Raw genomic sequence first — 27,814 nt, 5'->3', positions numbered from 1 at the left:
GCAAAGCTCCTGTCCCTCGAGATTTTCTTCTTTAGATTATTAGTCTTATTGAGAGCTTCTTGAATACAGCAAGCAGAAACCGAGGAAAAGGCTGGAACCATTTTATTCACCAGGACATTCTGAGGAAGGGTGATTTCTTGGTCAGAAGCTCCACTGAAAATGTCTGTCCAGTTTTCTGCACAGGCACCCTGGAGGAACAACAACATCAGTTTTCTGACCAGAGAGGCAGCTGTAACAGAGCAAGGGGAGACTATCATAGGTTTCTACCTGTTGGCTTTAGGTAGGTATTTGGCTTGGGTGTGAAAGGAAACTCTTAAATAGATGTTGTTATCAAATTCAAAGTGATTCATTTGGGTTTTATCCCTAATGGAACAGGATGGTAGAAAATGTAACTTTTTTTTTGGCAATTGGAAGATCAGAAAGGTACAGCTTGCTTTTGTTAAAAAGAGATTTATAATCAATGCAGAAATCTTGAGGAAAAATAAACAGTCAAGCCTTTAAACTTTCCACTAATGTTCATTAAGCTTAATATGTGGGAAGATAAAAGAAGTTCCTTATCAGAAGTACATGATAATTTTGTGTCTTCTTGTGTTTTAGTAGCACTGAATAAATATTCCCTGATTTTCAGAGTTGTGGCTGTTGACCATCACTTGGCATCCTACAGTTATCTTCTGGAGAGACACAAAATATGTTTTGTGATTCTTAAATTTATTGTTTGTATTTTTCTTGCTTTAAATGTTGGATGCATATAGAAATTGACTTCTTCAAATAGGATCTAAGAAAGATCTTGGTGCTGCAACCTTATCCTGTGTTAGTCACAATACCAAGTGTTTCTTTTAGCTCTTCTGAAAGACAGTTAGTGTAAGTTATAACAGAGATTTGAAAATGGCACTCAGTATAAATGCACTCTGATACCACTTTTGTAATTTTGTTTTGTTTGTTGAGATATTATCTATTTTGGGCAGACTTATTGCCTAACACAAGGAAGTTTTATGTAATTTCAAAGAGTGCAAGCAAGCTAGGTAATAAAAAATTTCAACCATAGAACGTCACAGAAAAATAGAAGAAAATTTTACTTTTATTTAATCTGTTCTTCTAAACAGCATGTACAAAAATGTTTTTGTTTCTAAATGATTGGCATAACAGATTTTGTTTTAATTCCAAACTTATTTTATATTTCAATTAACTTATTAGCTCTCTGCTTACACTTGACAAAAGCCTGAGGAAGTTAAAATGTTGAGTGTTAAGTATTTACATTTAAGCTATTACATTTGCATAAGACTTTCTTACTTTTGTCTATAGAAACTAGGGAAAGTTGTGCTTAGAACAAAAACAGATATTCTAGTAGAAATATACATGGCTAATATCTTAGGAGAGTTGATTAGGAGAGTGGCTGTAAGGTAAATCAGAGGTATTCCAATTTATCCCCACTCTGTTCACATCTGTGCATCCCTCATGAATGGCTGGGAAATGTCTGCACCATCAGCTAAAGAATTAGGCAGTTGCACTTAAGACTAGAAAGAACATCTTGGGTCAGCAAGGCCAGTCCCCTACTGAGACAATGTATAATCTTATTTGCACAGCTATTATGCTCCCTCCTGTAGCTGGCTAGGGGGTTTTTTTGGTGTTGCTACCACTCTTCCAATTGGAAGCATGTTCCTGATTTTGTTTCTCTGTTGGATAGGAGTCCACCTAAATTATTAGCTAAAGTGATCACAACAACTTCATACAATTTTTGGTCACTCCTTTTAATTGATTTTTTTTTTTTGCCTGCAAATTATATCCTGTGGCCAGTCTATGTTCCTGAAGGAACAACCATACCCTGAGGTCAACCTCTGTATTCTTATACTACGCAATTGGGGGAAATTTATTTTGTTGACTGGAGGGCAGAGTATAATTATATTTATTTATCTCCTCTCATAACATCTTTTCCCCTCTCATCCCAGCAGCCTTATAGCCAGGACTGAATACAGCATCCAAGCAAGTTCTTGCCATCACTATTCATATTTACTCTCTATCAGCTCCACTGATCCCTCCCAGTATTGCCTCTGCATCTACTACACTGGTAGTTCAAACTTCTTCCGTCCATCAACCAGCAGAGATGTTCTTCTCTCCTGCCTCCTGAGAGTGATCTCACATCTAGCAAATATCTAGGTGCTGAGTCTTTAGGCTTTGGGGTTTGATTTCTTCAGATTCTTCAGCCAAGCTTACAAGTGTTTTGCATGTCATATTTATGTTCTTGAAACTTACCTCAAGATTCAAAACTCAAGTTCATTTTCTTGGAGAGAATCTACAGCCAGAAGTAGCAGTACTCCAAGTGTAAGTGTAGTGTAGATCTGGTTAAAATTGATGGACATAATATACCTTTTTGAAATCATAACTTTTGAAAAAATCTGTTAGTTATACATAAATCAGAAAAGTCCCCATTTCTTTTCCCCTCAAAGGTCTACTGTCGCCTTGTGCAAGCACCAGCCACAGCAATTTATAGCTATTAGCTTTGTGTGCACCAATAACTCGTTCTATCCAGGGAGCTGTGATGTGGCAGAACAAGTTCTCTGTCATACAGACACCCTCTTGCCCTTCTGGCAGCAGAGAAAAAAGGCCAGTCTGTGTATCTAGCTTCCTGTGCCTCTGGTGCTTTAGGAGTCTGGCAAGACAATCTACATTGGGCAGGAGTCTATGGATACTTCCTCACATAAAGCCTCAAAAATGTTAATTTTTTGCACTCTTGGGTTTTTGATGCCTTGGAAAGTGGCTTCATTGACTACACTTCTGTAGTCACTAAATGTTTTCTTCTCTTTTGAACCCAAGTATGGCAGTGCAGTTTCTTGCAAATTCTGATGCATTTTCCAAAACCAAAGAGATGCATGTGATTTATATTAGCATTTTTCCAGGAGATGTGGTTCCTCTGAACCTCCTCACCTTCACAGGATAAAGTTTTAAAAACCTAACTATATTTGGCCAAGCCTTCCCAGAGCCACACATCTTGACAGGGGACATGAATATCCAAGAACCATGATCTGACACCTTTTGCTGAGATAAAGCCTCTGTCTGTCCTCTCCTGGAAATTCTCACAGGTAGCACAGCTGTCATTTGTGACAGACAGGACACTGATGTATGTGTTGTACATGGTACAGCAGCCAGGCAGTTTTGGATGCAGACGAGGGGCTCTCAGCACCCTGCCTGGCAGCCTGAGCACGGTGGTGTCACACACTGACATCACAAGCAAACCAGTAGGAAGTGTATGGTGCAGTTGCAAAGTGTTGGTGAACGTTGAGATCTGCACTGCTTCTTGGCATCCAAGCCACTGTTCCACTGTTCTTCTTGCTAAAGCTTTGGCCAGGGGACCAGCAAAAATGGGGGGAAGGTGCAATGCCCATCTAACAGCAGTGATCCATTCTTAGAGAGACTGTCTGCAAGGGATAACAACTGCTGTGTTACCCTGCGCCAGGTCACCTGCGTCAGCATCCTCTTTCTGAAGGCAGCATTCTGCTCCCATCCTTCCCTTCAATGAGCTCAGAACTGTCTCTAACAGACAGGTGAAAGCTTGTCCTGCTGCTGGGATTACATCTGACCCCCTTTTGCCTACACCATAAGCGGTGCAGTACTGTGGAAAATCCTTGTACAATTTAAATGATGAGGTGAAATTTAAAAGCACTGCCCACTGCTGCTGGCTGCTAGACATGGGGAAAAAACATTAAGCATTTTTTGCTTCATAATTATTAACTGGAATTCTTAAGTTGAGTTTTTTTCTGCATTTATACACAATCTGCTCTCTGTTAGTTTCCTCAAGTTTCACATTTAACCGGGCTTGTTAGAGTAAATACGAGGCATAAAAGGAAATTTTAAGTCAATAGCAGAGAGTATTTATTAAAGAACAAATTCTGACTTTTTGTGAGTGCTTCCTTCAGAAAGGCATGCTGAGTGCATTACCAGTCCCATCAGGACAGACCACAAGATCCAAACATGCCTTTAAAAGGCACACACTTCCGAATGGTAATAGTAAACTGTTACTTGACAAGTGACAGAATGAGTGTTATTTTGGAATTTTGCTTGACAGATAAATCTGAGAAGGTGGGAAAGGAAACAAGCTATTCACAGAACATTCATCCCCAAAATTATTGCATTTATTGAACAAATAATCCATCCATGCTTTGTCAAGTCTAAAACAAGATGACTCTTCTCCTTCCTGCCAGAACTGGCAATATGCCCTGGACAGGATATTGTGTGTATAATTGTCACCAAAGACTGAAAACAGAGTAGGGTCACTTCACAGTTGCAATAGTTAATGACGGCTTTGCAAATTCTCTGGATTTTATCACTGTTTTAATTAAAGTTTTCTGCAGCAAGAAAATCTTTTGGAGCAAGCCTCCTCTGATAGGCATTTATGCTTGTGTATATGTAGTTGTGTTTGTAACTGGTTTCATTCATGCCTGCTCTGCATTAAGGTGCTCAATCCAATTTCTGTCCTAGAGAAGGGTTATTTGCTGAGGAAAGGTCCTAGTTTGTCCTGTGACACTGAGCCTCACCTTTTGTTCTCATTCCTTGAATTCTTCCACTTGAGGCTTCATATTTTAAACTGCATATGGCTGAGTTGTAATACCCATTTTTCTAATTCAGTCTTGTTAAATTTCACAAGTAAAGGCCATGCAACAATGTCTAATAAGAGCAAGTCTAAGTAGAAAGCATAATAACCTATTTTGGCTGGGCACAGTTGAACTAATTTATTGGAAACATGGATGACCAGCTCAGAGCTATCAATATACTTGTGCCAGATTTAGTTCTTCAGAAATAATGTTAACAATGAAACTGCATGCAGCCTCAGGTTCCTATTGCTTGTTCAAAGACTATCCCAGGTACATGAGGGAAAAATAAGGCATGTCTGAAGGCAAAATCTTGTGTGATTTGACAGAAATATTTGTAAAATTATAATGTACTTTCTTGATAGTCTTAAAGCTAATCTCACTGTTCTCAGTTGCTTTCAGTGGAAAAATTTTCATCCTCCTTAGTCACTCTTTCTGGCTACTTTTCTGGTGCTTTCTTTGCATGGGCTTGTGGACACCCCACTGACACAGGAGTTTGTGAATAGCTGAAGGGCTGCCAAACAAGCTCACTTTCAGCAGCTTGCTTGGCAGCTCTTCTATATCTCCCCAAGAAATCATGGATGGATAGCAGCAACAGACTCCGTTGTGGAGTGCTTCTGACATCTGTGGATTAAAATGCTCTCTTGGGGAGTGTTATTCCAAGAGAAGAATCACTACCAAATTACATTGGGGCAATACAACATTTCTAATACTGCTGTCCATCCTCTTCCTCCTACCTCACTATGTTTGCCAAACTACTTCAGTATTGCATGTTATCTGTGTATCTTGCCACATCAGAACATCCAACATCTCTCTGATGAACAACACCTCTGACTGTGCTTGTGGGAAGAATGTGATGGATTTAAATCTCTGAACCTGATGCTGGATGGCAGTGCTCAGTTTCTACCTAGTTGCTATTTTTTTTTCTCTCTTGTCACATTTTGACCTCAGTTGAAATCTGTCTTTTTCACCAGGATTACCTTTAGTTTGGATTTTGGGATAGGTTTGGGATTTTTTTTCTGCATACACTTTGGAGTGAATATTAAGGACAGCTTGCAAAACATGGAACAAGTTCCCTCAGTTGTTTTTTTTTCTATCTTCTGTTTTACAGAGATGACACCTGGTAACATGGAGGCACTGCAAAGTTCAGAGGTTTCTTTTCTAGGCTCTTGATCTACCTCTGGTGTCCCCTGAGGCAAGCACACGCTGCAATGCAGTTGAGGAGATTTCTGCCCTCACTGATAGTGTCAGAGCTACTGCTGTGCTTGCCTTGCATTTTCAACCTTCTGCCCTGTTATGCTGTCAGGGCTTGGGGAAGGAAGGGAGAGGGGTGGTTTGGTTTGAGGTGTTCTTTTGATTGGGGCAATTTTCTGTTTTGAGGTGGCCTGTTTGGGGTTTTTTAAGTCAGTCAGTACAGGCAGCAACTCAGACTAGCAAATGTATCTGATGGCACAGAGATGCAGTGTCCCATACTCTAGGTGACATCACATTTATGTTGCCACTGATTTTGTTACTGTATGTGTTACTAAAAAGTGATTTTCTTCAATTTCTTCTTCTTTTTTTAAATCCAAATTAATATGGTGTGCTACCCAGACAGACCATTTTAGGGACTGGATATGCCAGTGCAGGTCCTCCACTGCTTTGCTTAAGAGGACTGTATCTACCTGCTGAAATCATTCTCATTCTGTAACCTTATCTCCCTCTATGCTTCCCTCATTTCCAATCTCAGTTTGTGAAGGTAGCTCCCAAAAATTATCACAAGTATTTTGTCTCTCTCACCTCTCATTGTTCTAAAATGTGCAGTGTTGTTTGATGTGATATTTTGCTCAAGTTCTCCCTTAAGACACTTTATCTGAAAACTCCCTTACCCTCCAGGCTAGGGGGAATTTGCTCTCTGTATTCCCAGGAAAGGCAGGCATGGGACACTCTGAGGGTAGCCCTCCTATTCATTACACTGCACTGGCAAAATTTCGCTGTTTACAAAGGAGTTGCCATTTTATTTTGTCTGCCATTTTAGCACTATGTCTTCATATGGACAGGGAAGAATATTTCATACCTACAGCCTTGATAACTATCTTACCTCACAGAGGGTAGAACCAACATACACAAACAACACAACTCCCGTGTTTGCATTGCAGGCTATCCTCTTTCATCCCCAAAGCCTTTGTCCTCCAGCTCACTGCTCTGCCTATTTATAATACCTAGACTCAAAAGTCAGAAAATCCCTGAGTTAAAGTACATGCAGTTGTTCAAAACAAGTCTTGATTAAGAAACATTGTCACCTAGTGGCCAGAAAAAGATATATTTATTACTGCTTGTCTTGAAACAAGGTGTATGTAGAATGTATGTGTATAGCTCAGTGTATCATTGCACCAGTGACTGTTTCTGGTCAATACCATATGCTGATATTTCAGCTCTTCCCAGTTCAAATGCTCTACAGTAAACCATGTGCATTTACTAAACACAGCAGAGCAGCAGCAGCTTGGCAAAGCTGCAAAGAGAAACTATTAAAAGTAAATTACTCCACAGAAGAACCAGTTCAGAGAACCATACTGAGACTGTCCCGTCAACCACCTCCCTCCCATTCCCAAGTACCCAGAGCACCTCACTGGGAGGTATCTGCCCAATCTCTTTCTTTACAGAACGAGTGTCTTGCTCTTTGGCATTTCAGCTCCTGAGGCTCCCACATGGCCTGGAGATGGAGAGGCAATTTCCTCCCCTCCCTTCCTAGCCACAGCAGCCCAGCAGTGACGTGCTGGATTCTTGACGCTGAAGTGCTTCCAGAAGGAAGGCAGCTGCCCTCTTGCTACAACATTATACCTGTCAGCCATCTTTCATCACACAGACTCCTTTGAATATCCAGAGATGCTGTGCAGTGGTATCGTGTCACATCCCTCTTTATTGTGTTTTTTTGGGTCAATATACAGCAGCCTTACTCTGAGTTATCTACTATTTGTGCCTGGGCAGAGGGCTGGGGGTCAGCTCTTTTCTCCCTCACCTTGTAATATTGTCACCTGGCATAAGTCGCCAGGTATTGCATTCTTTATCCTGTCGTAGGCAGCAGACACTCAAAAGAGGTCACGTCTTGCTCTGCCTTGCCGAGGTGAAGTGAGTCCACCAATGTCACAAGTGGCAGAGCTGGTCTGTGGGATAGAAGCAGGAGCCAGCAGGGAGCCAGGTGCTGTCTGACACACTCTCAGCCCTCACCCCCTTAACCAGCTAAAGCCACATTTTCAACACTGAACGTGACACTTATCGGTATACTTTCTAAAAGTCATTAATCTCTGCACATCTGTGTAATTTAAAAAAGTGGGATGCAAGCCACCAGGGTCTTTCATTGATGGGCAGAGCAATAGCCATGGACATTTGGAAACTCTACCCTCTCCAGCAGAATAAGTGTCTGACTTTCACCAGCTTTACAGTTATCTCCCTTGTGTTTTGCTCACATACTTACACACATACAAGGCAGGCATCTCTGTTCCTGGAGAGTAAGAGAGAATGCAACTTTCTCTAAAATTAAATAAAAGAGACTTGACTTTGAAGTTCTATCCCAAACGTTCTCTTCATATGGGTTATGTGCATTACTGAAAAACATTCCCATCTGGCAGACTTTGCTGCAAGGTTCTAGACTGTCATAAGATAAGAAACCTAGTTGTACTAGTTGGATTTTTTTTTTATGGAGAAATGATAAAGCAGCTCTCTGGCTATGTGCATGAACTTTCTGTATCCATTATTGTATATGAAGAACAGCTGCAGATTTTGGCAGATTGTTAGTAGTCTCTGCTCCACTCTACCAATCTTTCTTCCTTCCTATTTTTCCCAGGTGTAACATTTATGAGTTTCATCTATCCACTTAAGGAAAAAAGCTTTAGGAAAAAAATCTACTTTAAGGCCTTAAATGGTCCATCTTCAGTAGGTGTAGCAGCAGCTCTTTGTGTTTGTTCTGTTTTATTGCTACACTCACTCACCTGCTCTATGTCTGAAATGTACCCAGCTGCTCAAAAAGGTTTCATGCATAGTTTTCTAGTGGATAATCTGGTTTAATATGCTTCTAATGGAACAAAAGGGAATTTTAGAAGATATGTCATACATTTACATACTCAACAACTTCTTACTTTATTTGCTTTTTGATTTCATAGAGTCATAGAATGGACTGAATTGGAAGGGACCTTAAAGATCATCAAGTTCCATGGATTTAATTTTTTTTCCAGGTTGGTTGTCTTGGTTTGGAAACAGCATTGTGATTTTTGTCCTGTATAAACAAAGACATCTTCTGCAGCCTACCGACTACCTCACATTTAACCTGGCAGTGTCAGATGCCAGTATCTCTGTGTTTGGTTATTCACGGGGCATCATTGAAATCTTCAATGTCTTCAGAGATGATGGATTCATTATCACATCAATATGGACTTGCCAGGTAAGATTGGATTACACTTAATAAGACAAAAGGGATGTAGCTATATCTGTGGGTGTGCTGTATATAAATAACCAGTCAGCACCCAAAGAATGAAAGGTAATCGCTAACCTTTCAAAACGACAGTGTTCTTTTTTGTTACGCCTAAAAGCCTATGCATTTGATCAGTGTTTCACAAATTTTCAGTGGGTTTTTTCCCATGTATTCACAATAATTCATACTAGTTTGGGATTTTTTACGTCATGTCAGAGATCACACTCATGTTAGAGAATCAAGGTATAGGCTGTGCTTGTCTTCAGGACACCTGAGGCCAACCTGGTTGCTGCTTTAAGCCAAATGTTAAAGCGCCAATGTCAACTCCTGCTTGACAAGGCTTGTAGAGCAAAGCCTTCACACAGCATTTGGGCATACCCATACATTTTATCGTACAACTTTTTGCAATAACTCTGTTGTAACTCTTCAATCACATTCCTAAACTCTTGGTGGATTCATTGCCTGTGGTAGAATGAGTGATTTAACTTTATGGCACAGTCACCCCTGATCTTGAAGGGAGCTTTTTGTTGGAGTACTCAGAAAAAGTTATTATTGTTAATTCTGAAACATACCTACGTGGGCAGACTATAAATGCACCCTATGGACAGATACACACAAAGCTGCCTCCCTGGTGCTTTCAGCAAAACCTCTGTGAGAAAGATTAGACTCTGTTTCATCAGGGAATCAAAAATCTGGAAATGACAGGATAGCCTACGGCAAGGTGTAAGAAAGATCATGTTGAAGGAAAAGGGAAAGAGAAATAATCCTCTTTTCTTGGAGGTTTGGTTTTTTGGTTTTTTTTTTTTAAGGAAGAAGTTGAGCTGTTGTGCAACATAGATGAAAGAACATTTACAGGTCATGTCCCCTCCATTTCAATAAAAAGGTTCAGTTTATGCAGAGAGAAAGACCTCCTGTAGGAAACTGATTAACCTAGGAGCTTTAGCCTGATCTAAAAAATTATTATTTTATTGTTTAAAATGTATCTCTATAGTCATTTGGCAGAAAAGGATTTATTAAAATGAAGCTAATTATTTCCTCAGTAAAATCACACTCTTTCTCTAATGAGATCACCTACAGTTGCAATCTAAGGTCTTTTGAGCAGAAACTTTGAAATTTTTTATTCATGGAAAACTTAAAAGTCATCAGATAAATAAACACGTACCTGAAAGCTGTAAAATTCACATCCATACTCAGAATTAAACAGATGGGGTTTTCCCCCCTCTTTCAAGGAAGGCTGGAGCTATGATTGAGAAAGGAAAAATAAAATCTGCATCTCCAGGTCCAGTTCCAGCTTTGCTGCAGATTTCCTGTGTAAGTAAATCTGGGTAAGCCATTCAGTGTGAAATCCTGACCCAAGGTCAGTGGTGTAACTTAATGCTTACAACGCACAAGGTTGAAAGAGGTAGCATTAAAAGACCTTTCTGCATCCCTACTCCAAGCTCTTTCAGAGCCCTGTCTGCACTGTGACTCCTTTTTTGGGGACTGTGTAAAACAGCACACACAGAATTGGCAAGAAATAGCATATCTTGGCTTTTTTTTTTTAAGATTTAAAAACACTGGCATAGAGGCATGCTTGAACTTTGTGTGATGGATCTTAATCTTGCTGTGCTTGAACTACCTTTTCAAGGGTTTTAAAGCATTGGGATCCAAAGACTTTTTGCAGGACACTAATAATTTATTGGCTTTCCTTGAGACTCTGATTAGCAAAACACTAAAATTTCTGCTTTGGTAGACCTCTGTAGGCTCTAGAGAGTAACATTAACCATTCTAAGTATGAATTTGTTATTAATGCTAATTAAAAATTAATTGTAATCTGGAAAAGTCAATTTGTACTTTGAATTAAGTTTGGATTTGTTGTGGCTTGCTGAGTGGTCAAGCTAGTTACGGCTTGTTGAGAGAACATCATGTAGGATTCCTGTTTCCATCAATGTTTTGTTTAGTTTTGGGGAACCTCAAAAACATGTGTAAACACTGGCATCCATCTTCCTGATTTATAAATGTAGCAAAACAGAAGCCAGTGATAGAAAGATAGGTTACAGAAATAGAGTGGCTGGATTTTAGCAAGAATATTGTGCAGAAATGGCAGGAAGCTTCTCTGCATGAGAAAAAGATGTGAAAATTTCCATGCGTGTGTGGGCAGCCAGCACAAAGGTAATTCTGAAAATGTTTAATGTTGAGCAGCAATAGTGTTTTGATTGCTGTAGTCTGAATTTGTAGTCCTACTAGAAGGGGTCACACAGGTAGAACACGAGGAATGAGGACCTCTGTGCCATGAAGGCAAAGCCCATGCTTTCTGTCAGGACCCTCTGAAGTCGGTGTCTCTTGCTCCCCTCATGAGCTCAGGCTTCTCTGCAAGCAGCTGGGGTGGCACTTTGCATCCATGAGCATGGCTCTTTCCTTAGCATGGCCCGTGTGTTTTCCCTTGCTTGGTTTGTTTTGCTGAGTCCAGAGGATGGCCTTACTTGCCTTTCTGTTGTTGTCCGGTTCACTACACATTTGCTGCTATTGATCAGTCAGCTTCTTCTGTCAGGTATGCTTAGGGAAATTCTATTTTCCCAAGCTAGCCTGTCATTTCTGTTTATGAAGAAACTTCATGAGCTCACCTCACTTAATCCACCTAACTATTTTGTTTTCCTCTGACTCGGGTCTACCTTTGTGCCCTCAGGTAACATTTTTCAACATTAAGGTTCACCATCCTTGGCTGCCCCGGTTGAAGGGAGTGGGGGAAAGACAGACAAAGAGTCCTTCTCTCAAAACAGCCTAGTCTTTGAAAACTCTCTGTAACAAAAGATTTATCTCCAGCTACAAGGATCACCTCACTGCATACATGCTGAAAGGGACAGAGAGGAGTTCTCCTGTTCTCCTCTTCTATATGGAAAAAACAACACTGTTCTGTCCCATGCCAAATATTTTTTTTTGAGTCTGACAGGGCTTTTATCTCATTAATAAGGTTAATTAATATTTTGATTAATTAATTGATTGATATTTTAATTAATTAATTACTATTTTAATTAATTAATTAAGATACATCTGTATCCAAATGCTGCCTCTGCTGAATGCTTGGTACAAATATAATTTTCCAATGATGGCTTTTGGAATGTCCTTTCACTTTTATGCCTCTCCTCTACTACTGTTTCATTCCTGAACTGGACAGAGGAAGGACAGTCAGTCTCTGGCACATCCATTTTTCAGCCTCTCCCAATATGGTCAGTACATAAACTGGTTCATATAGTAAATTTCAGGTCAGGGAATGTAACCCAGTGACCAAGAGCCATCTGTTTCCCCACTGACCATATTCCTAGTGAAAAGCTATCTCAGAATATATTTTTGTCCTTCACATATTGTTTTATTTGTATGTTCTGCTGAACCAGAAGTTGCACTGGAACTTGTAAGTAACAGCGTGCAAATGTTCCTACATGTAGGTAGTAGAGAAATATTCATCCTCAACAGGCAAATATGACTCCTTCTGAACTTTATTTGTCAAACGGTAGAAAGTTTTTCTTGTATTTTTTAATCGCATGAAAAATACAGCAGAAGATGCAGACTTCAGGAGGCCTCCAAATACAGGGAGAGGATTATAACTTATCTGGACCCCATAGGTACATTGCAGTCATGTCTGAAAATAAGAATGGACTATGGAGTGCCTTAGAATTTGAAATCCTTCATAATCCTGGTATTTCGGTTTAAATTTCTTTCCAGTAGTTCACTTTTCTATTTTTTTAAGATTCCTTTTGATAATGCAGTTTGGTTATTTAAACATTAATTTTTCAAACACTTAAAGATTTACTATGAGGATCAAGAAAACTGACTGTTCTTACCATGTGCTCATTCTGTTCGAATAGGCTTCTTTTAAAAAACATTTCTTATTTCTGACTGCTTCTTACATGTAAGATGTGTCTGGGCTGTGCACCCCAGAGCACAGGGTGGTTATCTCCAGGTCATGGTACCCCTTGTCCCTGTTACCACAGATGCACTCACCTCACTGTCAGCCAGGTATTCCCAGTCCATCTGGCCAGCCAGATGGTGCCAGAGCATCCCCAGCATCCCATCCTCTGCACAGAAACAGCCTCTGGAGCAGCCATGGAAAAAAAAAAATTCCACTTTGAGGTATTACTGAGCACCAGAGGAGCTTGTGAGACAAGATCCTGCCCCCACTGACTCTGTCCCTGCAGCCTGCTCTCACCATCACAAGGGCCAGCCTTCAAGGTCCTGCCTTCAGTCTTACAAAGCTGCTTCATGTTGTGCAGCATAATAAAGACACTGAGGGGAGCAGAAGAAAGATAAATGACTGTTTCATCCTGTGGCTTAGTTTACTACAAAGCAGAGAGGAAATCTGATTTTGAATCCTGCAGTGCTTCCATGCTTCACACAGTGCTTCTTTATCCATGTCTGGACAGAAGCACGTGGCAACGTGGTGGTCAGCAGCGAGCCCCACAATGAAAACAGGTATTGTTCTACTCTGTTAGCCCTAATATACTCATGCACAATTTGCCTGACAGCACTAGATTTGTGGAGTATGTACATCCCAAAAAGGCATGGTGTGGCCAGGAAGTCAAAAATTATCTGGAAGCACCAGACTTAGTGTGCATGCATTGAGGAGTAAGTGGCCCACAGATGTCTGAGCTTTCTTGCACTTTAGCAGATTTTCCAGATTGTGGTGGTGTAAGTCATCAAGTTGCCATATGAAATCCCAGATAAATAGCAAAGTCTAAGAAAAGCTAAATTAGACATGGAAAATCATCACTGTTTTAACAATGCTGCTGTTGGACAAGGAGGGTTCCCTTCCCTCCAATGGATGTCTGACACTAATGTAGGGAGCCTCCTTTAGTCTCTAGCCCCAGTATTGTTTGCTTTTGGGATTGATGGGCACCTCCTTATGATGAATAGTCTTGGGTCTGTGTTCCAAGGCAGGGAATGCAGGTCTGAGCACCTTTAAATGGAGAAAAGTGAATCCAGCTCTCCCACACAGTCCGTGGGGGTAAAGGGAGAATGGGTCAGCAACCCCTCTGCTTTCTACAGAGACACTGCTTAATTTTTGAAAGGTCTTGTACAGTTAAGGGAAGGAATGAGTCAACAATCTTTTGTGTTGAAAAGTAAAATATGAACAATTAAACAGAGGGTGAGACATTTCCATCACCTTGTTCTGTTGGCTTCCTTAGGAGCCTCATTTGCTCACCAGCTTTGTCACCTCCAATCTAGGAGCAGAGCTCAGCGCCGCAACTCTCCACCCACCAGGCAAGTGACCAAAACCTGCAAAGCTGAGCACATTGGCCCTTGCCCTTTTCTGGAGATTAAACTTCCAGTCACTCCCTCTTGCTAGCACCTAAAAAACTCCAGTATTTGGGGTGTTATTAAATATCTAGGGCTGTATCATGACATTTCTCAGAAGAAATAATATCCACTTTTTGTAAAAATTAGAACCGAATGTCTGAAACACCAAAAAGAAAATTGCAACAGTAAGAAATGCTGAGAAAAGTATGACAAAAACACATGGGCTCTTTTCAGAAGTTTTGAGGGCAAGGCTTTTAATCTTGAATGAATTCTTTTATATTTTATTAATAGTGTTTGTTTTCTCAGAACATGCGTTTATCTCTTTTCCTATACACAGATTGTAAAATATTGCTTTATCTAGTCTGAGGAGGAAACAGAGGATTAATACATTCCTCTTTTAACAAACTCTTCTGTAAATTGTCTGATAAATCAAAAACCCTAAAGTCATTTATGTTTTTATAAACAGAGTAAATTTGGAGCACATTGATTTCTGTCCAGTTAATATAACGCATAAAGCCAACCAATTGTTTATTTAGCTAGACTATTTACTCTCTTGACTTGATTAGTGATTTTATGTGTTTTATAAATACCAAGAAAATGTTTACACATTACTTTATGTGGAGTGGTACTCCCTTACATTCTGAGGAGATGAGAGACCAGTGGTAGCTCCACAGCGCATGTGAAGTCCAGTAATAAAAGCAATGTCAAATGGGAAGGGCCAAAATTAAACCTCACAAGTCTTCTTTTTACTGCCTTCCCAGCACGGCTGATGGGGAGATTAGCAAAGAAAATGAGAGACAGCCACTACTGCCAAATGTCTGTATGCATTGTTTGTCAGACTTGTTCCAGCTTAACCACCCATTCACATTGCTCCATCATCCATTCATTTTTTTCCTTCACTTTTTCTGAAACAAATTTATATCTCAATTATGAATACTGGAATGTATTCTCATTCTTCTTTTCTTGCCAACATGAGATTTGAAACACAGAAATATAAAGTTGCAGAGGTAGTAGTCTTCCCTATTTCTTTATTTCTGGTCTGCTTTCATATAATCTAAAGAGTTTACACATTGCAGTCAAAGAGGTAAAAGCAACTCATGTAGACATCTGTGATCTGAATTTTAATGAGAAAAATACTTCATCTGCAGGGAAGGGAGGAAAGACTGCCTTTGCAGAAACAGAATCATTAGCAACATAGAAGATCATTTCAGTGTAACTAATGTGACTTCAGGGAAGTTCCGCCAGTTTTCATTAGTCATGAATTCTCCTTCATTTTCCTCTAAATTATTATTTCTGCAGTCAATTGTGACTAATTAGGTAAGTTATATATTTGGTGGTGAAAAATTATGAATGCCCAAACTATCTGTTTCCTTTTTTAACAAGTCTGACATAGCCCCTGCTGTGACACCCAAGCACTGTGTCAAACCACACACTGCTGCCTGGATTAGGCATTCGTTGTCTGAGAGTGGTCCTAGACAACCAGGAATTTACAAAGCCTAAGCTTTGATTTCAGTACTTGCTTTTCTTCCCAGAGGGCTTTGAAATACCGTTTTCTTATTTCTCTATGTGGAAAATAGTAGCTTTCCACATCCTTCTGTGCTGATGTTTAAGATATTAAATGTTTTCTTTCAAAAAGTACTGTCCCTCACTCCTTCATCATTCAAGCTCTTCTTGTCATAGGGCTGAACAAATCATATTCTTCTGACTCTTCTCTGTGTGCTGCATCCTCTCACTGGCTTTTAAGCAAAATTTCACCTGAAATTAAAATATCACTCTAATAAAATTTGTAAATATCTTATGTAGCTCAATCTCACGTTTACTCATCTTCTCTATCACAAAAACATATTCCATTAAGTGAGAACACGGATAGTACTTAGGAAGTAAATCAGATCCTGACCTAGATCTTGTGCTGAATGAATGAATGACAAGAGGACTGCTGCTTGTAATTAGCTGTATATGACACGACATCCAGAAATTCCACACCACTGTCCCAGCAGAAAGGGATGATGTTGCACCTGGTGATGTCTAGATCACTCTTTAAGGCCAAGAATAAACTGTATCTTTTATATTTCCTTCCATGCTCTCCCTGGTCTACTAGGAGTCTTTGGAATGTTTGTGACTCTCCTGGTTTTTTGGTACAGGATCCATAGAGAAGGTCTGCTAGTAGCCATGCAGCTTTTTCAGGTTTTCAGGAAAATAACATGTTCCAGTCTTGGCCACATAAGGTGAGCTCATACCCTCACTAACATGCCCTGCCCTTTGCCTAGGACGTTCATGAGCAGAACAAGCTAAATTGTGGGCATTCAGCCAGCAGTCAGAGATGTCCTTGTATAAACCTGAGGGTGGCTATGGAAGCAGATTCCTTCCTGTTAGGAGGCAGCCCAGAGGACTATACTTTGGAGAATGTGGAGGGTCTTTTGTAGTCTCTGGGCTGTCCTGTCAAAGTCCGTGAGCAGTGGACTTATCCCATTGAGGTGTGTAAACCTCAAGAAACATTTAACATGATATGCTGAAATGGAAAAGACAATGCCTTGAAAACAAAAGTGTGATTTTGATCCGTTGTTCATGGATCTCAATTATCTACAGGCCACGAAGCCAAGTCTTGCCTTCTATGGTAATGTAAAGATAAGACAGGTGACTCTTCTCTTCTTTTATCTGTGTATTTCTTTGTTTGTATTGATGGTGATGCTAACAATAAACAAGTAGACTCTGATTTAACATCACTAAAGTTTTGACTCAGGCCCACTGAAAAGCATTTTACAGTGTAGCAGAGATGTTCCCAAAGGGCAATGCTGGATTTTCCTATCTAGTGTTTCTTTATTTCCCTCTACACTAATTCACAGAAAGACAATGGCAATTCAGCGTTTAATCTGAAGATGGAAATCTTTCCATTGTGTCTGGATGATCTGGTGGTGTGAACGGCATGCTCCCCATTTATTCTTCATGAGGGGACAATGAGAGGCATAAAACCTGCCATGACTCCACAGCACCTACCCGGAGCTAGAAAGCAGGTGTTCCAAAGCATTTGCAGAGAGAGTATTTGAAGTAAGATTATTGTCTGATGAGGGTTGTGTAAGGAAATTCTATCTGTTCATTGAATTCCATGCACTCAAGGGCGTCCCTGTCAATGATGGGGTTGTTGCTTGCATAGATGTGCTCCTTGATAGGGGCAGGTACAACTAGGAGCAGAAATTGTGGCCTGAGAGGCTACAACTACAAGTACCCAAAGGTCAGCCCAAAGTAAGTATACCTTGAAACTCAATTGATTAACCTGGTAGATGAAACTGAGCTCCCCAGATTTACTAAAGCCAAAACTTGACCTGCATATATTAATAGTGGCACTGAGCATACATTAACTATATAGTATAATTAGTATAATTACATATCTGGACACATAATAGTATACTCTAAATACTGGATTCATATTTTTCTGTCTATAGAATATATGCCGTCCACAGGAAGATTTAATCACTTTGTGAGTGCAAAATACTAAATGTCTGATGCTCTCACTTAATGGTTTAAATTCTCTAATTATGTAGCATATAAATTCTCATTGTTTACTTATATATGCAGTGGCATTTGTTTCAGAGGCCTCTAATGCCTTGGGTTGATGCCATCACCTCTAAGCATAGCTACCCTTGAAGCCTACAGAGACGTTTTAAAAGGCAGAATGCAAATATACCAGAAAAATGTCTCATGAGCAGAAGATGTTGTGGAAACTTTAGTAAATGAGGAGTGTCTTTCACTTCCTGCATTGTAGGAAATCTCAAAGAAATTTTCCTCAGTGTTCCTCTCAGTTTTCCTCTGAGTGCTTTAGGAACACTACGCATTTTAAGTCTTAAATAGTCTTCTGTGAACACTAATTTTGATTATTGAATTCAGTAATTCTTCTAGAACTTCAGTGACTTAAGAGTTACTGTAGCCCAGTTGACACATCATAGTATGTTTGAGAGATGGGAGAATTATATTGTCATCAGACTCAAGTGAAATACTTTCAAAATTACTTCATATTTCCAGGAATAGTTTGATTTAAAATTAAGGGGTCTAATTTTAAAATATCTATTCAAAGGTGTCCACGATTGTTTTTACATATGTGTTTCTTGAAGATTGATTTAAGTGCTTTTCTGTTTCTTGATGTTGAATGAGGTTTATTGCCATTATCTATTTACATTATGATCTCAGAATAATCTGATCCGTATTAAAAAAAAATAATAGTCCTGGGAGAGCTTATTGTGGCAACTTTAAGTATACGCTGTGGGCAAATAATCCCCTTTGAAGTTTATGCTTTTCTTTATATATTCATTGTGTCATTTTCAATAGAAGAAAAATGCAGGATGCTGTGGTTCTGAAGGGAAACAACTGGACTTTGGGAAATTGCAACAGATTTAGCAGTTGGCCAGAGGAGGGAGTGAGGCAGCCTTTGTGGCTGGTGAGATCAATGTTTTGGCCCAAAATGAAATGTAATAGCTCTTTTGGCAATCTGCTTTTGTGCAATTAAATCTTGATTAATCCACTAATAGGAACAATAAATTGTATTTTATTCTGATTTAAATGAAGACAACCCTTATGAATCAGTAGGGATTCATAAGTATTAAAGATAGTAAAAGTGAGGCACACCCAAGCTCACAGCTAAACATTTTGTAGTGCACTGGGGATTCCTAACTCTCCTGGTGTTGAAGTAAATGAATTTGCATGCAGTAGGAGCTCTATTTATTGTGGGCTGTAAATAGTGCTCCAGGAGCATTAGTGAGATTTAAAGTCAGGCACAAGTACAAAGCAGAAAAAACTCACAATTTTTTCTTTAGTTGTGTTTTAGCTTCCAGGCAGCATAAAGATAATGAGCACCTTCCATGCGTATCTATATAGCCAAGGGAGTAATGCTGGCAGAGCACTGAAAGAAAAGCTTTTAAAATTGCTAATCTACTCCTGCTTCTTAATGGGTAAAAAGGAAAGCTGGTTTATTAAAATTACCATGCAATCAACTTTGTGTTTATGTCAGAATTCATTATTGCCTGTTAACACTGCTGCTATTTGATCATAATTAATATTAAGGAAAGACAAAATTGCATTACACAAAAATGGAGGAAATATTATGACTATGGAAGGAAGGAGCTGGCTGGGGGGTAGAATAAAAGGAAAACCAGAACTGTTTTAAGGGGAAGAGCATCAATCTTCTAAAGTAATTAAATGTTATATACTATTCTAGTATTTCCTTGGCTGTCATTCCATATATCTTTAAAGATGCAGAAAACTGAAATTGTCCCAGATTTTTGTAACCTGCAGATATTAATCTCTGTCTATAGAAATTGGGACTATGTCAAAGCAGTTTTCCTGTTGTTACCTACTTGGGTGCCTAGCAGTTGCCTTAGTACCTAAAGTCAGTGTTGTCTGTTCAAGAGCAGAAAAAGTAGCAGAGATCTTTCTTCCAAACCCAGTAGCTGAAAGCTTGAACTAAGTTGGTTGTATCTAGAGGAGGATTTGTTTTCTTCTAAAGACATATGTCTAAGTGACAATGATATATAAGTGTTGCAGCATTGACAAACTTGCTGGGGGATTTATACAGAGCAGGGCTCAAAAGCCATTTGTCACCAATAAAAGTTTGGGACAAGAGTGGTCTGACCACTGTGCTCCCAAAGCAGCCTGTTGGATGGTCTCTAGTGGTTAAGTGCTCCAGATGCTGTGGCTCCTGTACCGGCTGTTCTGCAGCTTGAGAGCCACCATTTACCTCTTTTATTCACCTCTTGTCATCCCCAGAGCTCCCTGTGCTTCATGACATTTCCCGCTGTCACCTGTTGCCAAGCCGCCAAGCCTGTGGCCAGCATGGGGACAGCTGCTCTGGGAGGCTGCTGCCACTCAGCCACTTACAAACCATTAGGAATTGCTAACATCTCTGGTGGTAGCCCCCACACCAGCAGAAGAGCTGATGAAATGCTGGTATGAAACAGTATGAGAACAAGATGTGGTGTTGACAATGGCTCGGTCCTATGAACTATGCTGATTTAGATAAAACTGCATTTTCTTTTAGCAAGGCACCACTCCAAAGAAAACATTTAGGCTTTTCTTTCTTATGGTGACAGCCTCATCTTAAAAGCCAAGGGTGTACTTTTAGGCCCACCTTCCTCCCTTGCAGGTGTGCTCAAAGGCTGTTTGAAGCAATCACTTGATATAATTGTCTCTCTTTGGTCTGACATCAGAGAAGAAGAGTAGGAGAAAAATGGCCACATCTGCCAGTGATTAAAAAACCAGATCTATTTCAGAAAAATCCCCCTGATTTTAACATAGGTCTATGATACATGGTGAGAAGCCTGTTCTCTTTTAGTATTCAATCTCATAGCTCTTTAGACTTAATTTCAAAGTGTTTATTTACATCCTTGTTGAAATACTCCTTCTTTTCTAATCTAATAACTAATGCAATTCCTTAAGATCATGGCCATTATATTTTCTGCATCTATGAAGTATTGTTAGAGCAAATGGAGAAGTGGCAGCTATTTGAACCAGTGAGGCTAATGAAACACAGAACACATTTACATATCTAGATATTTCTACAACATCCACAGCACAGAGCAGACAAAATTCAGCCAAGTACAGCTTCTAGCAAGTAGCTGAGACATCCAAGAAAGTCTCTTTTAAACATGGTTGCATTCATACACAAATCATGAGCTGACTGTAACTGGAGGACAGGTGAGTGTAGATTGTTGTAGTTGCAAGCCTTGTATGCATTTAAAATGTGATGGATCTGTAAAAGCTGGCAATAAGAAGTATTTAGAGTCAATATGAGGACGCTGGTAGTAAGAAAAAGCACCAGTGAAGGAAGTGATGAAGCAGCCCTTTTTCTAACCCTTCACCCAATTTAATTTATACAATCTGCCAAGGTCTTAGCTTTAAGCCTGGGTTAAAGCCCCAGATTCAGTGCTGGGATTAAACTGAATTCCACAGGAGTTGTGCTCAAATACAAAGACAGAGTTTGTTCCTGTAGAACAATGATGTACCTTTCCACCAATAATTTTAGTATTTTAGTGCCAAGTTATGGTCCAGAGACATTTGCTTAATATTCTTGCTTCATTAGGTGTAAAACTGGCACCTCCAAGAGCTTCTCTGCTCTGGACAGCTTAATGTGTCATTGCAAGATTCAAAAACAATAAGGGACTGGCTGTCAGCATTTTGCCTGGATCATTTCCCAGCCATGCAGTGCTCCATAGCAGATGGCTGCATCCATGTCCTTTACAGCCAACAGAACTTCCTGCTTATACCTGGACATGAAGCTCTCAGAGCTGTGGCTGTCCTGGGATGTGGCTGATGTACTGATGTCAGCAGGAGCCACAGAGCTGCACAGCCCTCCCAGCATTACAGCCAGGGGATGAGGATCAGGGCTGCAGAAATAGCAGGCAACCAGAAACACCACACATTGACACTCAATATATGGGGTCCATTTAGGTTTTGAGGCCTTTAAAAAAAAAATAAATAGTATTTTCTCACTCAGCCCTTTGCCTCCTACATTCTTCCCTCTTTGGCTTAAATTTCTTTGGATCAGTTTGCATGTTTGCATGTTCTGTATAAGCAGGGCAGCTGCATCCGGGGCATTTTTGCCTGTTCAGGGCTTTTCTTCTTTCCAGTTCAAAGTTTTTCTCCTTCATTTAGCAAGTCATTTAAGGGAAGCATAGATGTAAGGGTGTGCTTGCTTGCTTACTGTATGTACATGACAGAGCACTTACATAATTTTTGAACATTTACTTGCTCACTGACCCTATAGAAGATAACTGCACCTGACATTTTGTATTTCCCTGCTAGTTTGGTTTCTGGAAAAAGTTTCGGGTTCATTAACATGAAAACGACAGGAGAAATTCCTGTGTTTCTTTTCCCCATCAAATCTCTGCAGTAACAGAACATCCTGTACTGCTTTGTTTTTCAGGTTGATGGCTTCCTGACACTTCTTTTTGGCCTGGCTAGTATTAATACCCTTACAGTGATCAGTGTGACACGCTATATCAAGGGCTGCCATCCTGAGAGAGGTAAGGAATAAAGGCAAGTCCAGTTCTGCCTTCACTGAACCTGGTGCAAATCTGTATTTCACTCAGTCATTATTATCAGTCAGGCGTTTATATTACATATAAATTGAAAGGATTGAAAACCAGGACATAATAAGTCATTTACATTACAAACATGTATTTATAGAATCCTTCAGGGCTAACTCAAGTAAAAGCCAAATTATTAAAAGTGTGCTTGGGTCACCATGGGTAAATTCATCCTTGTGCCAAAAATTCCACAGGTACTGCTGACCCTCTGTGTTCTTCAAAATATGACTCAAGTTGCTCCTAAGTTATAGATTGTTGTCTGGATCTCCCTGAAAAAAAAATCCATCTTCTATGAGATGATGTTTGAGAAGTTCCTGGTCAGGGATCAGATCAATTTTCATGCCTTTGTTGCAAGTGGCTTGCACCACGTTTCATGCAGGAACCTATCAATGTCTGCAGGGAAAGTATGTGTAAGTACATGGGACGCATTAGATGAGTTTTTCTCTTTACTTGCCCAAGGAGTATTTGCTGTGAAAAGAACTTCTGCAGGGAGGTAAGTTTTTCCACAGAATGTTCTTCTTGGTGTAATGATAGACTTGTTGAAGTTAACTTTCAGCACAAAATGCTGCTGGAGCTGATAGAGTTCGGCTGTGATGTCATCCCACATCTTCTATTCATTGCATGTAAGTCATATTTGAAACCCACATTTCTCTTTTGTAAAGCTCTACCACATATCCATCTGATAATTTATGTTTGAATCTCAAGTAAATCTGAGCAAGTACCCAGTATAACATCACAGAAATTTTGAGGACATAAATGAAGAAATAACCACAGTGTATGGAAACAGAAGGACAGATTGGGTCTTTTTTATTGAATGGTTAATACAGTCTGAGCTATTTGCTCCTTTTAAACAGGGAAAAATCTTGAAGTGAGTAAGAAAATCCCCTGATTTTTAGATCTATCATTTTAGATTTATCATTTCTGTGTAAAACACAACTCTTTCCTGCATGTTACAGAATTGCAAAGCATAAGCCTAACATAGACTTTGCTAATTGCTCAGTGCTCAGTGTCTTCTGCTTAAAAACATTTATTTCCACACTTCAGTGGTAACACAGACCTGACAGATGCTTTCAAAATCAAACTTTTCTTATGAATATGCATTTTTCTGTCTTTATTTTTTTTATAAATAACTGTGTTTTACTTATTATCTGCTGGTATAGGAGTCCATTTGGATTTCAGACATATGTTTGCCTTTCCAAGTACTGCTTTCTGACCTAAGCATGCCATTGCAGGTCACTGCATCAGCAACAGCAGCATGTCGGTGGCTCTGGTTCTCATCTGGGTGGCAGCTTTCTTCTGGTCCGCAGCCCCATTGCTTGGCTGGGGCAGTTATACAGGTAACAGGTACTTTTCAGTTGTTCTTGCTTGGCACCTCTCCATTCCACAAAGATACTTACCTTTCCTTCTTGCTGTTTGTGATAAACCAGACCGATTATCAGAGGAACTGAGAAAATCATTCATCGTGTGTGACGTAGGCACAGTGTTGCCTGCTTTGGTATCAGCTATAAAGAGATTTTTTGAAGATATCACAGGAAAGACTTGGGCCAAGTGCATATTGCCTATGGAAAAAGAGAGGCCAGAAATACTTGGCATGGTTAAGCAGTGAGATAAAGAAAACTATCAAAAGACATCCTTCAAAAACTAGCAAAAACTAGGAAACTAGCAAAAAACACAAGTTCCAGCAAGTTAAGCTTGAAACTATAATAAGACTAGTCAGAAAGATCTGGCAGAACAATTTGTTGAAAATATGAAAACTTACACAGCACAGGAACTCAAAGGTGTTGGGAAGTTTGTCAGTCCAAGAAAGAATTGGGATGCAAGATAAGGCCATACTAAAAAAAAGTAGGTTGAGGAAAAAAAAAATTATAGTGAATACTGCAGAAATTCAGTGGCTAAGGCATGTAACAGAAAATTTCTTCATGGGGGAAAGATGGAGAAATTGCCTCAATTTAACCCTGAAAGAATTCAACAAAACAAATATCTAGGAACAAATCACAATTATACAGAAGTCCCAACAACTGAAATCATGTAACTGACATTGTCCAGGAGTTACCTGTCTGGATGCTGTAGGCCTCTGCATTCTTTGAGAAGTCATGGAATCTGTGGAGACTTACTGAAGCAGCTATGTGCATATATTTTCTTACTTACTAATTACGTAAGCTTTGAGGTACCTCTGGACCCTTGAAGTATGGTTGTGAGAAAAGCACCCAGTCCTATGGTTGGTTAATATTCTATCCTTCACAAACCAAAATACTCTCAAAGTATTAGGCTCAATGGACCTTTGGTTTGAGACAAATCCAAACTGTTTATTAGACTGTCTGAATATTATGTCATATTTTTGCGCTGTGGACATGTCATAAACTTGGTTGTTTTGGACTGGTAATTTTCTGTATATCTTCTGGTGATCTGTATTCTTTTTACATTAATCTACCAGCTCTTCATTTATAGGGGGATTTCTGATGTCTGGTTTTGGCCTTAAACTGGGGCCAGGGACTTTTTGGGCAACACGACTTTGTCAGGACATACAAGTGCCTCCATGGACCCTTTTTGAACTCAATTCCTTGACAGTGGTTTTGGAGACTGCTTCCAAGAGTGCTTTTCCCTACTGAGACTCACAGCAATTTTGGGTTCCTGGGCTGTCTGTCTCTAAAGACAGCTCCAGTGAGGGCACCCACAGAGATGAGGGAGCCCAGCAGCAGCAAATCCAGCAGCAGGCACCAGCAAACCACAGCACATTACAGCTGGCTGCCTCGGGCTTTTCACTACTACACAGTATCTTCAGGGGCCCCCAGGCCCCCACTGATTTTTGGGAAAGCCATTTGTTTGTGTCTCTGTGGAGGGGGAAAACATAGCTCTGAATTCTGACTTGTGGAAAACCTGCCGGATTTTCTTTTCCTGTCATCTGGAGGCTGGTTTCATTTTTGAGGCAGAAGTTTTCAAAAGCAGAAACCCAGAATCAAGCCAGACTTTATGGTTATATTTTTGAATCTTGAGGTCTACTGACAAAAAAAGGCAAAGGAGAGAAAAATCTATTTCTATTACAGAACACATTCAGACAGCAACAGCTAGAGCTTTCAGTGATAAAAATATCAAGTTCTTTTTGATGAGAATCACAAGAGATATTTTAAGTTTTGGCTCATTTAATTTCTCCTGTTTAAATCTCCTATAACCTGTGAGGAATTAAGAGAATTTTTTTCTTCAGAATTACTGTTGGATGTTAGGGAGTGGTCTGCTGCTAAATCAGGTAGTATTCACCTGTATAGTTTCTCTGGGACCTGTTAATACTTGACTTACCTAATTTTGATTCATGCTTCATTTATTTGTATTTCAATTTGTTGTCATAGCTGTCAGGAAAAAAAAAAAAAAAAAAACAACAGCTTTTTCACTTAAAAAGAAAAATATACAATTCACAATCTATAAAAAAAACCTTCAACATTATAGAAGTCAAGTTTTCTATCAGGACATCTTTGCAAACACATCAGGGGACCTAAAGAACTAAACTGTTATTATAAAAGTGTTCAAGCCAGAGACTACAAATTATTCCCACTGCCTTTTCCTTAAGCCCCTGATCAGGTAGTGTCTCACTAATGGTAGACCCTGCAATTTTTAGGTAGAACCATTCATTTTTAAAAGTCAGCATTTTAACTAACAAATTAATTGCTCAAAAGTAGATAAATATTCTAAAAATGCAACCAACATATTCTTGCTTTCCAGATCGAATGTATGGCACATGTGAGATAGACTGGGCAAAAGCCAACTTCTCTACAATCTACAAGTCCTACATCGTCTCCATTTTTATCTGCTGTTTTTTCCTACCTGTCACAGTCATGGTCTTCTCATATGTGTCCATCATCAACACTGTCAAACTAAGCCATGCATTGACAGGGCTGGGTGATCCCACAGACAGACAGAGGAGAATAGAGCGGGACGTCACCAGGGTGAGTTTGGGTTTCATGTCGGGTGGGATTCCTCTCAAAGAAATCTGTCTTTCCAAAAATTGATCTCAACTAGAACAGAAAAGGACAAAACCAATCAATTGAATTTCTTTATAACTCTAGCAACCGAGTCTGAAGCCCATGAAGAGTACGAGATTTGTTTAAAATTTCTACTGCATCAATTGATTAATATTGCTGTTACATCACATTTGAAAACTAATCTAAATATAATTTGGAGTGGGTTATATAGCACAAACCCAAAAATCACATTTGGCATGTGCTCTTTTCTTTCAGAAGTTATACTACTTCTGAACATACTCAGAATTTAGAGTGGAGATTTCAGTTTACTCACTGTTTAGTTAAGTCTACCTGAAACCCTGTGTATTCATATAAACATATGGGAATGTAGCTATTTTCATTCTGTTAGATGAGGCATTTCTCAACTACACCACCAGGCCAAAATTCAGGATGTCGCTCCTAGGTCTGCCTGGCTGAATCAAAGCAAATCATTTGCTTGCCCATATTCTCCTACAAGCCAAAGCCTCAAGGTAATCCAGACCTTTCCCTTCCAGCTGAGTGTTCAAGTTACTATTCTCAGTGTTTTACTCCCCTAATGTAGTCTTCCAAAACAGATTTAAGATTATTCTTCTTCTGTCTTCTAGGTTTCTATTGTCATTTGCACAGCCTTCATTATTGCATGGTCACCATATGCTGTCATCTCTATATGGTCTGCGTATGGTCACCCAGTGCCCAACCTTACCAGCATCCTTGCCAGTTTGTTTGCTAAGTCTGCTAGCTTCTACAACCCCATTATCTACTTTGGAATGAGCTCCAAATTTCGAAGGGACATTTTCATCTTGTTCCATTGTGCCAAGGAAGTCAAGGACCCTGTGAAGCTCAAACGTTTCAAAAACCTCAAACCAAAGCAGCCGCAGCCTTCTCAGAAAGAAGAGAAGTATGCACCAGAAATGCACCCTGCACCAAGCCCCGATTCCGGGGTGGGAAGCCCAACCAACACCCCACCTCCAGCAAACAGGGAAGTGCATTTTGGTATCCTTGATACACCATCCAATAATCCCAATATTGAATGTGATAGATTGTAAGCTTTGTGGCTGCTTAATGCACACACACACTTTGTGTTCAGGAAGACCCTCTGCAGAGCAGTGCTTGAGTAATTTACTAATTCCCATTCCATCTGTTTCTTGCTACAGCACTGATGACTGTGCAACTCAAGCAGATCAGATGGTAAAGGGATATTTTCCTTCTATGTAGGTACAAAATGCTCCAAAGAACATTAAAATGTGGGCAGCACACCCAGTGCCAGAAACACTTGATTTTCACACGCATGCAGGAAAAGACTGACTTCAGAGGAGCAGGCATTAACTAGCAAAATTAACTAATATGTTCCTATCCAAATTTTAGCAATTCTGGACTACATTTCCAAACATGTCATTTGCTCTTTAATAGTCACAGCTATAGATGATTGTTTAAACTCTGTGGTACTTC

General features: G+C 39.7%; 1 protein-coding gene across 1 annotated transcript; it reads left to right on the top strand.

Annotated features, from left to right (window-relative positions):
* Positions 1-159: 159 nt before the first annotated feature.
* Positions 160-27,590, top strand: LOC136358469 (visual pigment-like receptor peropsin). Its single transcript, XM_066314368.1, has 6 exons — positions 160-280; positions 8,795-9,000; positions 22,211-22,310; positions 23,606-23,710; positions 26,088-26,311; positions 26,971-27,590. The coding sequence occupies exons 1-6, from the start codon at positions 160-162 to the stop codon at positions 27,409-27,411; spliced, it is 1,197 nt and encodes a 398-aa protein (XP_066170465.1). The 3' UTR covers positions 27,412-27,590.
* The last annotated feature ends 224 nt before the right edge of the window (positions 27,591-27,814 follow it).

The sequence above is a fragment of the Sylvia atricapilla genome, chromosome 3 (genome assembly GCF_009819655.1).
Source record: "Sylvia atricapilla isolate bSylAtr1 chromosome 3, bSylAtr1.pri, whole genome shotgun sequence".
Lineage (NCBI taxonomy): Eukaryota > Metazoa > Chordata > Aves > Passeriformes > Sylviidae > Sylvia > Sylvia atricapilla.
Note: the sequence above shows the minus strand (reverse complement) of the source record. Positions and strands in the feature narration are given on the sequence as shown.

Coding starts and splice junctions, on each gene's coding strand:
- LOC136358469 (XM_066314368.1), top strand. CDS start 160: ATGTCTGTCCAGTTTTCTGCACAGGCACCCTGGAGGAACAACAACATC. Junction 281..8,794: donor TTTCTACCTGTTGGCTTTAG/GTAGGTATTTGG, acceptor TTTTTTTTCCAG/GTTGGTTGTCTTGGTTTGGA. Junction 22,311..23,605: donor GGGCTGCCATCCTGAGAGAG/GTAAGGAATAAA, acceptor ATGCCATTGCAG/GTCACTGCATCAGCAACAGC.